This window comes from Carcharodon carcharias, chromosome 3, assembly GCF_017639515.1.
Source record: "Carcharodon carcharias isolate sCarCar2 chromosome 3, sCarCar2.pri, whole genome shotgun sequence".
Lineage (NCBI taxonomy): Eukaryota > Metazoa > Chordata > Chondrichthyes > Lamniformes > Lamnidae > Carcharodon > Carcharodon carcharias.
The window spans coordinates 188,716,508-188,733,869 of record NC_054469.1 but is presented as its reverse complement, the minus strand read 5'-3'; the positions used below and the strand labels follow the sequence as shown (position 1 = coordinate 188,733,869).

Sequence of the window (17,362 nt, the reverse complement as noted above, 5' to 3'; positions counted from 1 at the left end):
TTAGCTTAATACAGGATCAGTATATACCCCTAGGGGATGGGTGCTCTAATTACCAAATAAAACAGTAATGGTTTGTGTTAGCCTTCCCAAATTCTAGAAACTTAACTGCGTTGTTTCTCCTTTTCAAACCTAACATTGAATTCAATTATATTATGATCACTTAGATAAATGCTCCCTTACTGTTAAATTATTAACTAAGTCTGACTCATTATTATTACTAAATCTAGTATTGTCTGCTGCCTTGTTAGTTCAGGAACATATTGGTCGAGAAAGCTACCTTGAACACACTCAAATTTACAGTCTTTCTGACTGAAGGTAATCTCCCAATCTAGATGAAAATTAAAGTCTCCATGAAAATAACTCAGATTTTACCACAAGCCTCTCTTTAGTTATGAGGAGAAGGGAGAGAAGTTGGGATTGTTTCCTTTCAAGCTGAGAAGAGGTGATAGAGGTGTTGAAAATTATGAGGAATTTTCATTGAGAAAATGAGGAGAAATTATTTTCACTGGAGGGCTGGTAAACGGTTGACACTAATTGAATATGAGAATTTATTTTATGCAGGCAGTTGTAATGATCTGCTCGAAAGAGTAATCAAAGCAAATCCAACAGTGACTAACAAAATATATATATTTACTTGAAAAGGAAAATTTTACAATGCTATAGGGAAAGAACAGAGGAGCAGGATTAATTGGATTGCTCTTTTAAAGAGCCAGCACAGACACAATGGGCCACATGGTCTCACTCTATACTGTGCACTGTCATGAAAAGATATTAATGTATATAATGTTATTGGAATTTTTTTTAAGTAGAGGTTTAGTCTGTGCCTGTGTTTGCGTGTGTGTTAATTGGATTAAAGCCAGCTAGTCTGGGTACTTTGATGTATAGTAGTTTTGAGAGGTAAACAGTAAATTTGCATTTTGTTGAATAAGCCATTCAAAGACTAGGGCTGAAATCTTGCACCTAGCTAGGAGACAGCAAGCAATATGTTTATATTACTAATAAAATTGGTACTATGAAAGGGGTCTTATTGTTAGAAGTGGTGGAGTTCAAAGGACCTGGTGATACAATGAGAATTTGCATTCAAAGGGGAAAGGCTGGGTATAATAGAAGGGAGTTTGAGTGCGCAGGGCAGAGGCATGTAATATCTAAGCAGCTGTAAGCGTACAACAGTCTGCAAAGGAACCAAGTTGAAAGGAACTTCATTTTGAATTCGTACGGTGAAAATGCTTTGCCTGGTGTCTGTTTAAGTCTATTGGTTATTGTTGCCTTAGTGGAGATTAATTTGGGAATTTGTTAAAAAGTTATGATAGTAGTAATTTGTAACCATGTCTATGTGCTTAATTGTTGTAAATTAATACAATTAATTTGAGACTTGGTGGTCTTATTTCTGAATTTAGAGCTACAACTCAAAACATATCAATTGAAAATATAGGTTATGACAGTTGTTTAAAGTTTCCCTCTGGGATTTTAAATAACTCAGCCTTTACCACCGACTGTGTCATAATAGCACTCATGGCAGGACCAAGAATGAGAGGGCATAGATTTGGCAAAATAATCAATAGAGACATAGGAGGAACTTGTTCACTCAATAAGCGATTAAAATCTGGAGTACACTGCCTGAGATTGTGTTGGAGGCAGTTTCAAATGAGGCATTCAAGAGGGAATTTGATTATTATCTGAAAAGGAAGAGTGTGCAGAGTTACAGGAAGAAGTTGAGGGAATGGATCTAGGTGCATTACTCATTCTGAGAGCCAGTGCAGACACAACGGGCCAAATGGCCTCCTTCTGTGCCTTAACAATTCTGTGATTCTATAAAATCCTGGAGGAGGACCTGACTCCATGATCTTTTAACTCAAAGGTGATAACAATGTGGCAGAATTCAAGGCTGACGCACATTAAGTGCTTGCTCTTGAACTAATCACAAGTAGAATTTGTCATCTTACACAGAAATTAACATTTAGAAACAGGTGATTCAGCCCAAAAGTCCATAGTGATATTTATTCTCCACACAAGCAGTCATCCTAAGTTCTAAGAACACCTCATATTTCCTGATCATTGTATTCCTCTTCTATCTAACCTATTCCAAAATGTTAACGTTACGAATGAGGGGTGATCTTATTGAAACATGTAAGATCCTGAAGGGATTTGATAGGGTTGATACCAGGAGGATGTTTCCACTTGTGAGAGAGACTAGAACTAGGGGATACAGTTTAAGAGTAAGAGGTCTCCCTTTTAAGACAGAGATGAGAATTTTTTTCTGGTATGTGGAATTCTCTTTCCTAGGAAGTAGTGGAGGCTGGGTCATTGAAGTTTTTTGATAGATATGGGGGTCAAGGGTTATGGGGGGGGTGGGTGCAGATGACAAAATGGAGTTGAGACCACAATCATATTATGATCCCAGCTGATATTACTACTGGACAACCCTGATCCCAGGGTGGAACCCAGTTTGATAGATCCTAACTTTTATTTTTTGTTTAGATAAGTGGAAAGTGGCTACTGAACAGTCACAGAAATCAGCTGATGAACTTTTAACAAAAGAATATTTATTAAACAAGATAAGATGAACTATATTACAATACTTCTTCATCCACAACTATTCCTTTGCAGATATATACAGATTTGAAAGGATAACACAAGTTACAAAAACTATCTTATACTCTAATATTTCACACTAAGTACACAGCCCATGTAAACCAAGTGGCAACCTGTGGTCAGGCACACCACACTTTGAAATTAATTGGCAGATGCCACCCCAACCAGATGCTATGGATCTCTCCTCAACTCCTCCCAGACGCTTGTTACACCGTGAGCCAACCCGTCTCTCACTGAACTCCGTCTTTCATATGAGGGTTCCCAATCTCCACTCTCCAATAATTTGCTTTGGAATTTTCTCTCAACCGAAGCTTTCTCTCAGATGCCTTCCCCAAGGGTCCACCTCCAGGGTTTTGACCTCCATTCAATGTTCTTCTCCCCTGAGTCACCATATGCATTCAAGCTTCCTTCCATGCACTCTCTCTCACCAATTCAGCAGTACACCACTGCTTCACGTGCCCATAGTAAAGAGTTACAGACCTTCAGCTATGTCTTTGGACCTTCTGGCTTCTCACTTTAGATCTGCTTCCTGCAGCTTTTCTTCCTTTAAGCTTGAAACTTGGAGCCTTCCTCTGATCCACACTCTTAACTTCACTTAACAGGACCTTTTCCAGGTTCCTGTCCTTCCTTTGACTAGAAGGTCTTCTTGGGACTTTCTTCTGTTTCTGTCTCATTCCTTGGCCTTTGGCCTTATCAGTTCTTTTGGGAAATTTGCTCTCACTGTGGAGCTCCTTCTCCCAGTGTCCAGTCTCTCTGGAGTTCTGGCCTCAACTTCAGTTTGGGACTTGCTATATACCTCTCTGCTCCAGTCTCTCCCTGGCAGTTGTTTTCAACTGAACTCAAACTACTTCCTCTTTAGTTTTTCTGTGTGTGGGTGGGGCCTGCCTCCCTGGACCCCTATTGCTAGGCAACAGCACAGGTTTTTTTTCTACTCTTGTGTTTGCTTTAACTTCTCTTAGAGTCGTAAAACTCATTAGAAATGCAGGTACACAAACAGCTTATGTCCTGCTGTCTCCACTCAAAATGAAACTAGGTCCCAGGTTTCACCTTTTAAAACGAAACTAAAACTCACCTTGACCTTTTCTTAACACACAAATACATAAATACCAAATTAAGCTTTAAAGCTAAAACTCATTCCCAACACCCACAAATACAAATATAACTTACAAAAACTGTCTGTTTCCTAACAATCAGACCAGCCATGATCTTAATGAATAGCAAAGTAGCCTTGGAGGGCTGAATGGCTAAATGTTCTTATGTTTCCTAACGTAGTCTGTGCTTCAGTCATTATATCTATAGCGCATTCACATCCTCACACCCTTCTGTGTTAAAAGAAACACCTTGTGCTTTCTGTGCTAAATCTCCCTTTTCCCCAATAGTTGGATGTTTGATTTTATTTGTTATCTGTTCTTTTCCTTATATTGTTTCCTCCCCATTTTTCATCCCAATTGTGTAATACATTACCTATTTGTTCAGATTGATCCTAGGGATACCTTGGTATCTTAATATTCACATGTTGAACGCTTATTAATTTTTTTTGTCTTTAACTGTTTTCCCCTTTGGATTTTTAAGTTGTTTATTTGGCTTAGTATCATCTGTATTTGTTACAGTTTCATAAATAGTCGTTTTTAAAAGATGGAAATTATCCTTACGATCGTGCTGATAGATCTGTACTGATATACACAGTGGAATATACAGTAGGATTTTGAAATGAATTGTTATGGCGGATACAGAGAAACCTTTTCCATGGTGGGAGTCTAGGATATGGGGACATCACCTTAAAATCAGAGCCAGGTCAATCAGGAGAGAAATTAGGAAACACTTCTCATGTAAGTAGTGATACAAGTGTGAAACATCCACAAAAAGCAGTAAATGCAAGCTCAATTAATAATTTTAAATCTGAAATCAATAGGTTTCTTGCTGGAAAAGGTTATAGAAGGATATGGAGCTAAGGCAGGTGGATGGAATTAGGATAGTTCAACCATGATCTCATTGAATGGCAGCAGAATAGGCTCAAGGGGCTGAATGGTCTACTCCTGTTCCTATATATTATTAAGGATGTACTTATTACCTTGAAGCAGGTTTTCAAGTGTTTGTAAACTAATAGCATTACATGCCAGATGTGAAGGCACCCCGTTATATTGCTTGGTTTTCTTTTGTTGTGCACTCTGTTTTCAATCTATTGTATGTTGTAATACTACACATTCTTCAGGTAGGAGATCCTGCATTAAAATTCCAATCTCCTATTTTAAAAATTAGCCCTTGTTTTTTTCAACAGTTGCCATACTTGATTGAAACTCCAAACCAATCTCCAGGGAAAAGTTTGTACATTGAGAGCTACTGTTGGCTTGAAGCATTCAGAGCTGTTTGTTGGGTATTCTTGTTGTATTGTACACATCTGGTCATAATGTCCAATTTTACAGACCAGCTATGTCTACAGAAGCAGATGCAATTGGAAAGATGTTGAACCAATTTGAAATAAAGAAGCCTGCTGATCTGACTCTGGAGTACTGGATCACATGTTGGGAAAAGCAACAAATCAGATTTCACCTCAATAATGTACATGAGTGAGTGGCATATTCATGTTTTGCTCTAAGCCTCAGGCAGTCTTGTGGTCCAATCACCCCATGGTGCTAAGCTGTTTCCATCAAACCTTCTAGGGCAATGGAAGACTTACCTACCTGTCACATTAACCAAATAAATTTCTGGTAATCAAACCATTCACCACCAACTAAAAACACATATGAATGCAGGGTAAAACAACAATGTTATGCAACAAACCCTTTTCAAAACAAATCCCTCTTAAAGGTTTCAGGATAGTGCTGATCAGACCCAACAGATACTCGATAGAGGGTGATTTTCAGCTGCCAGCTGCCCACATCTTGTATTAATATTTGTGACTGTAATGTACTGCATCCCCAGCCATGTGCATGCAATTGACAAGAATTCCCAATGTCCTATGACCAGGTACATCTGACTCAAGATTCTGTCACTTAAATTGACAGAGATTTTTAAGATTAAAAGTTTATAAACTGCAAAACAAACAGTGTTTTGATATAAAATTGTAGTTCATCTAGGAGGACCTGCCCTTGGATCTGCAAGTTAACATGTGGGGGAGATGGATGAGGAAGAAATAATTTGGAAGAAACATGTAAAATTGGACATATGCTGTCAATGAGCAATGTAGAAAATTTTTGGATGTACTTCAATTCCACAGCACTATATAAATTAATAAATTATATTGTGGGGGCTGCTGAGTTGGTTGTAACTGTCCAGTTATATTTGCTTTTAACTGCCCGATTATATTTGTCTTCAACTGCTCTTAATCTGCAGAATGTTGAAAAAACACCTGGATGTTTTGCTAAATGGGAGAAAGGAAATCCGTATATTTTTCCCACTTTGTGGGAAGGCAGTGGATATGAAATGGTAAGTAAATTGCCGATGAGTGAATTTCAAATCATTTGTATCATTGATCATAATGAAGGATACACATTTTTATTATGCTAATATTTCATTTTTCCAATATTCTTACCCAACCTTTGGATCTTGGAACTGTAATCTCGCTAAGAGCAACCCTTTCCTTGGGGTTTAATTTGCCAGAACCATTTGAGGTTTTACAGAAATTTATAATTTGCCTCTTCCTGATATTTAAAAAAATAAATTTGCTTTATGATGGTCAAAGCAAAGTCATATAAACATATTAAGTATTCACGCACCAATATGTGCACAGCATTTTGATGCCAAGGTGATCACAAAGAATAGTAAGTGTGGTTTAACGGCAATAGCTTGTGTCTTGCACTTGAGTTCCTGAAAGACTCAATCAAATCAATAATTGAGACCAGTTTAATTGATCAAATGTACTTGGACTTTTAGGAGAACTTTGAGATCCTTCTGGGTTTTGAAGTCAGTAAATGTGCATGGAATAATGTCAGATTGCAAACTGATAGGAAGTGATGATGATGAGTAAAGAGTGTTTTACTAACTACCTTGTTATTCACTCTAAGAGGTAGGGATTTAATGTGGGCAAAGGGGCTCTCAACCCTGCATCACTTCCATGGGGGAGGCCCGAAATGGTCCATACTGGGGGGCCTTCCACAGGGTTTAGGACCCTGGTGTGGAAATCCCTCCACCTCCGAAGGCTGGCAGCTCTCGTTTGCCATCAGTGCTATTGGGTGGCTGCTAAAATTAATGCTCTGAGAAATTCGCCAAGTATCATCCTGGATTCTTGAATATAGGTGAGAGGGGCGGGATGGGGGTCGCAGGGAGGGAGTCTCCAGAGAGTTGAGAGCAGCTGTGTTTGAGGCAAGGGATGGCTTTCAAAGCCCCCCCTCCCCTTCCCGATACCATGTCCCTCAATCAGGCACTGTGCCTGTATTGGAGAGCAAATGACCCCTGTTTAATCCCTGAGCCAAGACTAAATTCTGGTGGGCCCAGGGATAATTGGTGTCAAGTGGATCATTAATGAGCCTAATTACATCCCATTGTGTGTGGGCGAGTTTTTGGAAAAATATACTTATGAATACAAATATCTGAAAGAACATTACAAAACATTTCAAAATGGCCATCACAAAATGTGCAGTCATATTCCAGTTTTCTACATAGGTCATGAGGTGCTTCAATACAGTCAATGAACATTACAGACATTTCAGCATGGTCATAACAGACAGTCAGACAATGCAATGGTATTCAATTTATCTACATAGAGTGGGGGAGTTGCTTGCATCAGTCCCTTCCGGTATCTGACTTAATCACAGGAGGTTTTTCTGCTGCTGGCAGACTGACGCACGTCCTCCCAAACAATTAAGTGGGCCTGGCCGCCATGTTTCCCTCCGCAACGGTCTAGATTAAATTCTGCCCTGGGTGTCGGTATTCTCAATTGAAGGTAACGCTCATTGATCCACGAAATATTAAATACCAAAGTGGTTACTTCTATTTTGTAAATGTTTAAGCTTAAAATCTGACTATGTATTTGCAATATTTGGTCTTAATTCAATGACCAAATTGAAATACTTGTACTTTTCAAAGTTTTAAAGCAGCATAAATATTCTATTTCCTTAATTAACCTGTTCCTGTTCTTACTGATTTCTAACTGATTTAGTATATGCCCTTGGACAGAGCCGTGCTAGCTGTGGACCTTGTTAACCTAAGATTTATCCAATGTTAAGCCAAATTTCAAGCAGCTTAGGCGGATCCTTTTAACTAAGTCATTGTGAAAACAACTAGTTCATTTAAGAATAACAGCTCAATCACAATGATCTTAATTCATTATGCTTATTTTATAGTTGCATTGTCAAAGCATGAAGATATAATTGAGGCAATAGTTGAGTTGGGTGTTTCAAATTTTTCATTGAAAAGAAGCATGCAGATATATATATTTTTTGAACAGTAAGCTTCTGTGAGTTTTAAGATTCACTTTGCTATAAAGGATCATGCCTTTCATCTGGTCTGTTGTCTGTAGGCTCGCTGATCAGGGGCATACTGTTGTTGGTGTGGAACTATCTGAAATCGCAGTAAAACAATTTTTCACAGAACAAAATCTGCCCTACATTCAAGAACCTGTACCAGGGATGCCAGGTGCAGATGTATTTAAGGTAAGGTGGTGATAGCTGTTTGTTGACAGTCTATTACATTCCTACGATTTTTACTCTGAAGGTTAATATTGCCATATGGCTAGAAATTTTATTTGATATATTAAAATTATCCCCTGGCAAATTCATCATGGGTATGTGATTTTTGCCCTGTGGGTTATGTGTAAAGCATGGAGCAATTTCCATGTAGTGTTTCCTTAGTTAATGCTTTCCAAACTCAGCTGATTCAAAGAACCGTAGCTAATTGGTCTAACCTGTGCCAGTTTATTATTTTCATGTTTAAAGAGAAACAAAACAATGTGATACCAGGGACAAATTTTTTAGCGCCCGATGGGGCGAGTGTGGAGTGTGCGAGCGTGAAAATTTGCATCACGTGCTGGTCTGCCAGTTTGATGTAGCTGTTCTGGCCATTGCTTGGGGGGTGGGGCAGAGGGAGGGCAGGACCTGGCAACTGGCTGATTCAGTTAAGTGGCCAGTTGATTTTGTTAATGAACTCAGGTAGTGGGACGGGTAGATAAGGTAATTAAGAAGGCATATGGGATACTTGCCTTTATTAGCCGAGGCATAGAATATAAGAACAGGGAGGTTATGCTGGAAATGTATAAAACGCTGGTTAGGTCACAGCTAGAGTATAATGTGCAGTTCTGGAATCCACATTATAGGAAGGATGTGATTGCTTTAGAGAGAGTGTAGAGGAGATTTACCAGGATGTTGCCTGGGCTGGAGAGTTTTAGTTATGAGGAGAGATTGGATAGGCTGGGGATATTTTCCCTGGAGCAGAGGAGATTGAGGGGGGACATAATTAAGGTGTATAAAATTATGAGGGGCATAGATAGGGTAGACAGGAAGGAAATTTTCCCTTTGGTGGAGGGATCAATAACCGGGGGCATAGATTTAAGTTAAGGGGCAGGAGGTTTAGAGGGGATGTGATGAAAAATTTTTTCACCCAGAGGGTGGCGGAAACCTGGAACTCACTGGCTGAAAGGGTGGTAGAGGCAGAAACCCTCATAACATTTAAAAATGTCATGGCATCCAAGGCTATGGGCCTAGTGCTGGAAAATGGGATTAGAATAATTAGGTACTTTAACTGGTGCAGACTGGATGGGCCAAAGGGCCTTTTTGAGTGCTGTAGACCTCTATGACTCTATTATCAGCTTATCAACTGCCAATTTGGAATTTTGGTGGGGGCGCACGAGTTATACGATGGATCAGGAACAGACCTGGTACATGGAGGCAGCAGCACAGCAGGGAGCCAACCATGGCTGTACCATTCTATTAGGTGGGCCCATCAAAAGGAACACATTAGGGGAGCACATTGGTACTCAGGTGCCATTGTGACCTCCTCCCCCCCCCCCCCCCCCCCCCCCCCCCCCAACCCGTGATGCACCAGTACTTTGACTTTCACCCTCCACAAGTAACCCTCTGGGGGACATAGGCTAGTTCTCATGATCTCCTTCCTGTGACAGCAGAAGTGCTGAGGCTTCCCAATGCAGCTGAGTCTGTGGCATGATGTCAGATGGGGAGGAGTGCACTCCATCCCCTTCACCTACAGAGAGTGATACCTTTTCACCCTCTTCTCCAGGTATTCTCAACTTTCCATTCCCCACTTGTTGAGGCTACCTTGGCCATTTCTATTCCTGCCACCTCCATGGCAGTGAGAATGGCAAGCTGGGGCACTCCTCCTCCAGTGTGAGCCCTTTCCTGCCAAATTGTGTGCTCACTTCTCCTGGAATGACAAAAAAGAGAGAGATAGGGCACTGCTTGTTTCTCTGCCAATGCCAGTGGTTCATTTACATATGGAACTGTATGTATAGCGCTGCCAAGTTCACAACAATGTTAATGCTTTGAATATTGCTGGAGGGTCAGTAAGTACCCTGGGCACACATTACTCCCAAGTTCAGAAACACCATACACCCTCGGGTTGCTCAGTTTGTGTGTCAGCTGGAGGTTACATTTCTAGTGGCCTGTCATCAGGCTCTCTTGTTGCACACACCTTTATTACAGTGAAGAAGGTCATTAAACTTCTTGAGCTTACAGCACAGAAGGAGGCCATTTATCCCTTTCTGTCTGTGCTGGTTCTCTGCAAAAGCAATTCACCTAGCTCCACTTCGTTGCCTTTTCCTCATTGCCTACACATTTTTCTCTTCAGATAGTTATCTGATTCTCATGTAAAAGCCACACCACACACGCAGGCAGACCATTCCAGATCTGAACCAATTACTGCAGGAAAAAGCTTGTGCTCATGTCATTGTTACTACTTTTGCCAATCACCTTAAATTTTTGTCCTTTGATTCTTGATCCTTCCACCAATGGGAACAGTTTCTCACTATCTACTCTGTCTGGATCCCTCATGACTTTGCACACCTCTATCAAATCTCTTCTTATTCTTCTCTTTTCCCAAGAGTCTCAGTTTCTCCAATATCTTCATGTAACTCAAGTTCCTCATCCCTGGAAGCATTCTTGTGAAGTTTTTCTGGACCCTCTTCAATGCCTTCACATCCTCCTAAAGTGTAGTGCCTAGAATTGGACAAACTACTCCATTTATAAAAAATTCATTCACGGGATGTGGGCTTCGCTGGCTAGGCCAGCATTTATTGCCCATCCCTAATTGCCCCTGAGGTGGTGAGCTGCCTTCTTGAACTGCTGCAGTACCTGTGGTGTAGGTACACCCACAGTGCTGGTAGGGAGGGAGTTCCAGGATTTTGACCCAGCGACAGTGAAAGAACTTAAAGAGAAAATTTCATAGGATGGAGGGCAGGAGTGATTACATTACGAAAAGTATGATGATATGAGCCAAAAGGAGGTACTAATGGGACAAACGGGGAAACAGAATATAGGTCCAGGGGAGGTTATAAATGGTTACAGAATATCCTAGAGAAAATGTGATCAATGATATATTTCTGAACCTTTTATGTGTTCCAGTATGGGCAATGGTTTGTCAACTCTGCCTCCCTGGAATGGAATCTGCAGGTTTCCAGTGTAAAACTAACATCATGCTTTGTGAGCTCTGATCAAATGGTAGTTTAACATCTTTGAGAAATTGACTTGCCAGTCTTCATGTTCTATGTACCTGTGTATCATGGCTCCTCAGAGACCACATATAAAGTTTAAATCCATATTGCTATCATTAAAATTAGGATTTTCTACCGTTAAGACAACACTGCTAACAGCCCTTTGCAAACCTCGAGGCAAAGAAATTCAAACAGGCCAAACCAACAAGTTAGAAATAGCATGTAATAGAAATTCAGGTCTGAGTATTTCCAACATTTTCTGTTCTTATTTCAGATTTCTAGCATCTGCAGTACTTTATTTTTATAGAACTAAGAAAGAGTGACTTGGTTTCGGATTGGGGTAGTGGGAAACAGAGGCAGGATGGATTGTCAGGTCTCTGAGGTCACAGGTTGGACACACCTTTATAAAATCTGGTGTGAAATATGAAGGCAAGTTCAGCAATACAGTGTTCCCAAAATGTAGCTGTACAGGTCGAAGAATCATACCTATTATGTTTGAGCCTTAACTCTGGTTTATGCTCCCAATTAACAAGCATCTCTCCGGAGGTGCCTTTTTTAAAAAATCTGCAATATGAATGTTTTATTCTTCTGGTGCTCTTAAGTGTTCATGTTGCTAAGTGACTGGTCCTAAAGAGCTGGACTCCCCAACAAGTTCAGATGTCCCCATTTTATATAATACAATGGTGTGCCAATTTTGAAATGGCCCCCAGATGGATCTCTCATCTCCGGAGGGTGAGGGCGTGGGGAAATAATTGGGAAATCTTTACAGAATAAAGAAAACATGCACAACTGATATAATTTTGCCTAATTTATTGTGACCACAAAATGGAGCACTTTGTAGCCTACCAGAAGTATTCTGTTTCTGTTGAAGGAACAACTAACGGCACCATTATTACCCCATACAATCCAATCACCTGTCACACCAATGGCCTGCCCTTCACTTGAAGGGAAGCCAGAGCAGTGCCATTAGGAGTCTATATAAGTGGGACATGATATTCAAGCTTAAAACACTACAATTTGATACTTAGTTATTTCATGATTTTCATTTCAGACTCCTGAAGGGCAGATTTCTCTGTTTCGGTGCAATATATTTGACTTGTCAAGGTAAGAACAAGTGTTCCCGTCTCCATTTGTGTGTTTTTTATCCACATTTTTTCCCCCGGTATAAAGTTTTTTTTTTGACCCAGCTACTTGAGCAGTTTATTTTATTTCTATGGTTGGGATCATTTTCTTGGCTCCTAAGCCTTCTCCTCTTCCATCCCTCACCCTACCACACTCACAGCCTCAATCCCTTCCCTTAACCCAATCAACCCCATAACACTCTGTAATTTTTCTTCTACTACTGTGCCCCCCCGCCACCACCGACCATCACTTTCAACACTAATTTTCTTCATGTAATTACCTCCTGAGTCTTTAAGCATCTTCCCAACCTAACTCTTGAATAAACAACTACCTTTCCTTGCTAAAGTGCTTGCTGACAGCATTAATAGTGCCTTTTGCAAATATACTGTTCCTGTGCTGTTCAAAGATGCCTTACAACCACTGTCCTTAAAATGCCCATCGCTAAACACTGTAACCCTCTCCAACCACTGCCTCATCTCCAAATTATCATTCATCTCTCAGACCCTTGAAGGCACCAGCTCCCTGTTCATCTTTCAAACCGTGGGATCAGTCTCCAAATGTATACTGTTAAACTTTCAGTATTTGATAATTGTCTTAATCGCAGCTTCACATGGATTGGTTACTTCCGGTGAATGGCCAATAACCAGATGCAAGTGCTTTAACTTTTGCAAAAGGCCTTTAAATAGTGGTCAATAGAGTAGATGGAATAAAGGTAGATTTCCATCTAGATAAATGTAAATTATAAAGTAAAGCACATATGCAATGCAATAAAAGGGTGTCTATTAGCAAAGTTGCAAAAGAAGACAGAAGAAACGGTCTGGAATTTTAAAGTACTGGGGGAATAAGTAACACTGATGCAAACAGGTTACATTGCATTGATTTTAAAAACCTGAGTTAGAAGTTTTAAAGTGAGAAATGTATTTATGTTTTTGATTTGTGATAACTGAAATATCTAATTATATTTGATGGTACAGTAGTTTGTAATACATTCCATTCTGCTTTTCTCATGGGTAGTTTAATTGCTGGGCAGTTTGATGGGATCTGGGACCGAGGTTCTCTGCAACCTCTCAACAGCTCTGACAGACAACGGTGAGCATTGTGTCATTTTCTGATTTCATAGATCGTTATGTATCTTGGTTAATGCAAGATATGATGTTCAGCATTGAGTATTTTTATTTTGATTTTCAAAATGAAATAGGCAATCTGTAAAGAACAGAAATTTTTTGTTTTGATTTTTCTTTACGGACTACATTTTGTTCTGTACCTTATACTGAGAGAGTAGCATGTAATGATTCCCTGAGAATTTGACTGCTGTTTGAGGTGCATTGAGAAAGTACATAAGTGACCTTTGCACCCAGACAAATAGGAAGTGTTAACCTAGAACTTTTCTCATTACCAGCTAATTTGTCATTATGAAGAGGATTTGACAACATGCTCTTGCCTCTGATTATGTTGAATTGAGAATACAAAAATAATACTGGAAATACTCAGCAGGACAGGCAGCATCTGTGGAGAGAGAAACAAAAAGACTTTCAAACTGATAATCCCTGGTGAAATAGCAGGACCTGTAATGAGTCGGGAACTTGACTGATGCCAAAGGGAGTTTTGCTTTGACAGAGACCATGGCATTATCATCCCACCTCATGTTTACTGACCAATCAGAGAATGCGGGTGGGATGATGAGTCGAATCTGTCAAAGGAAGGATTTTTAATGAGAGGGAACCCAGCAGGGATCAGAAAGGCACAAATGGACATGAATTCCTGAGGCTGCAGCAACCACAGGAATGGAGAGAAGACCTGAGAAGTCTACTCCCTGCAGCAGGACCTGAGGGAAGAAATAAAGTGATCCTTTCCAAGAAAGGGAGGAAGAGGCCAGCCTCTCAAACCAATCAGGCATGCATGGAAGGGGGCCATGCAGTCAGCAACAGGAGTGTCATCCCTCCAACCTGGAGACAGTGCAATAAGATGATCAAGGCCTTCACCCAACCTCAGCCTATTGCCCCCTCTCACCTATGCCTCACGGTCACTCTTCACAAACGTTGTCCTTCCCTCTTCTCTACACAACCCATTTTAAACATTCACAACTCCCTGCTTTCTCCTACTGCAGGAGAAGAGAGCACAGCACTCCAGGAAGAGGCAGAGACGTAGGAGCATACAACTTAGGTTCAGGAGTAGGCCATTCAACCGTTTGAGCCTGCTCTACATTCAAAAAGATCATGGCTGATCTGGTTGTGGTCTCAACTCCACTTACCTGTCTTTCCTCCCCAACAACAACCCCCCCCACCCCCCCGCCGCCATAACCCTTGACTCCCATGTCTATCAAAGCTCTGTCTTGAATAAATTCAATAACCCAGCCTCCACTGCTCCCTGCGGAAGAGAATGTCACATACTAATGACTCTGAGACAAAAATTCTCCTCATCTATTGTGGCACAGCGAATGGTAAATGCTGAGCTCCTCAAATCCCAGTAGGAAATTTGAAACAGCTACCACAACTGTTTTACAATTTGTATTTTTATTTCCAGATATGTGCCTTGAATTCAGTAGTAATAAGTCCACCGAGTTTTAGAGGTTTTTTTTACAAAACTAAATTAAACATTTATTAATAAAATAAAAGATTTTAAGCACATACATAGGTCTTCAAATTACTACTATAAAAACTCCTAAATCTCCTAATTAATCTGACTTCCTGTTACATCTCCATTAAGGCAACAGTAAAAAATAAAATAGATTTCAACAGACCCAGGCAAAGCACACAATACTCTGGACAGTGATATTCACAGTGAGTTTTCTTAGCTTTGGTTTCTGTAGACAGCAGTCTCATACCTTGAGGCTGGAAGCTTTTCACACTTGTTATATCTTAGAATTCCTTCTCCTTACACATAATCTCATCTCCCTTATACAGGTTTCTGCCCTTTTAATGTAAATTTCGTTGTCCTAATATGTCTTTGCAACTTTATTTTTTCCATAAAATAAACCTTCCATTGTACTCATATTATCAGTAATCTTTGGGAAAAATAAACACACTGTTTGGCTTAACTTCTTATGGCTAGGTGTAACATCCCATCATCTCTTTGAAATTCAAACTACTCTGGTTTATCTAAAAATGCAAATGTTCTTCACTCCTCATCCTAAAACTTCAGTCATGTTTACATATTTAGGATTTCAAACCTAGCTTCTCTTTTGATAACTGAAAAGCTCCAGACTAGCTGTCTGAAATTCAATTAAAACCCCACACACACATCCACAAGGAGAAACTAATCCAAGCCCCACTATTAACCTACCTTTTTAATAAATCACAATAATATTATGAAAAGTATTATATTTCAAACAATCACAAAAATTCATACCACAGGAGAAAAGGGTGCTGATTCGTTGGCAAGTCAACTCTGATTAGCTGAGGTGTTGCCATGGAGAAAGCAATGGGGAACCATAGGCTCCCCACACTCCAGGGTAATTCAGAAAAGGTGCAAGGCTTGAACATATTCCTTTTGTTTGCAGAGAATGGATCCCTGCATATGAATGTACGTCACTTCTAGCAAGCGTAGGTGAGCGACATTACAGGCTCAACTGATTATCTTAAATGTGTTGTTAGTGTAGCTACCAGCACACTCAGGATTATTCAGCAAGTGCTGCCCAATCATGGAATCACATCCAACAGTAGACGTTATGCTGTGCATTTTGCAAGTGTGGGCTGGTTAAGTATGATCTGTACTCTGACCTTTATGAACAACCAAAGGAACATACTGTTTGATTCAATCAGCCAATCTTTGGGACTTATGGTCTAAGTAGCTGGCATCACACCAGCCCTGAAATTCATATATAATGTAAAAGCAATTTCTCCTGTCAATTTCTTCTCCTCTCTAGCCCAGGACACTTTATTTTGCCTTGCTGTGTTTTTTTTTATTTGCTCCCCTTCTTACCAAATCTTTTTTACAGGCTATTACTTGTAGAGGATGGGGTCCACAGCCACCTTGGATCCATAAGAAGGTTTCACAGGGTCCACCAAAGCATGTTGTCTTGTTGGAAACTCAAAAATTACCACCAGTTTAAAAATATAAGGGCATAAGAAATAGGAGCAGGGGAGACCATTCAGCTCCTCAAGCCTGCTCTGTCATTCAATAAGATCATGGTTCATCAGATCATGGCTTCAATTCCACTTCCCTGCCTTCCCTCTATAACCCTTGACTCCCTTATAGATCGAAAATCAGTCTAACTCAGCCTTGAATATATTCAATGACCCAACCTCCACTGCTGTAGAGGTAGAAAATTCCAAAGATAAAGGTCCCTCTGAGAGAAGAAATTCCTCCTCATTTCCATCTTAAATGGGAGACACCTTATTCTGAAACTCTGCTCCCTAGTTCTAGATTCCCTGACAAGTGGAAAAATCCCCTCAGCATCTGCCAAGCTTCCTTAGAACCTTGTACCTTCCAATAAGATTATCTCTTAATATTCTCAACTCCGATGAGTATAGGTCCAACCTGCTCAACCTTTCCCCATAAGACAACCCCTTCATCCCAGGAATCAACCTAGTGAACCTTCCCTGACTGCCTCCAAAGCAAGTTATCCCTCCTTAAATAAGACAAAAACTGTATACAGTACTCAAGGTACAGTCTCACCAATGCCCTGAGCAGTTGTAGTAAGACTTCCTGATTTTATATTCCATCCCCCAAACAATAAAAACCAAAATTCCATCTGCCTTCCTAATTACTTGTAATTTTGTACTCTCTTTCCATCTAAATAATATTCTATTTTTCTATTCCTCCTACCAAAGTGGATAACCTCACATTTTATATATTATCAAATATACACTTAAGCCAAACAAGCACATTCTGAATGTGAGCCTCTTTCAAGTGAAATAATTGCCATAAACCCGGCCACCTAGGCCTGTTGAGGCACTCCTGAAAAGCAAATTGGCCAGAGCATCTGACACTTAGAGTTTCCTAAAAAGTTCTCTGGGGAATTGGATTGTCAAATCACCTGTCACTCAAAGTTGCCAAACTCTCACTGAGAAGGCGCACCATTTAATCAGAGATCTCAGGGAACAAGGT

The 17,362-nt window shown here is 40.2% G+C and overlaps 1 protein-coding gene across 2 annotated transcripts in view; it reads left to right on the top strand.

Annotated features, from left to right (window-relative positions):
* Positions 1–17,362, top strand: part of LOC121275690 (probable thiopurine S-methyltransferase) — a 46,747-nt gene that overhangs the window by 12,916 nt on the left and 16,469 nt on the right. For both annotated transcript variants that reach the window (XM_041183250.1, XM_041183251.1), the window contains 5 exons: positions 5,016–5,159; positions 5,926–6,018; positions 8,051–8,183; positions 12,243–12,295; positions 13,328–13,402. In XM_041183250.1, coding sequence (XP_041039184.1) covers positions 5,016–5,159; positions 5,926–6,018; positions 8,051–8,183; positions 12,243–12,295; positions 13,328–13,402 — 498 coding nt within the window. The remainder of the gene's footprint in view (positions 1–5,015; positions 5,160–5,925; positions 6,019–8,050; positions 8,184–12,242; positions 12,296–13,327; positions 13,403–17,362) is intronic.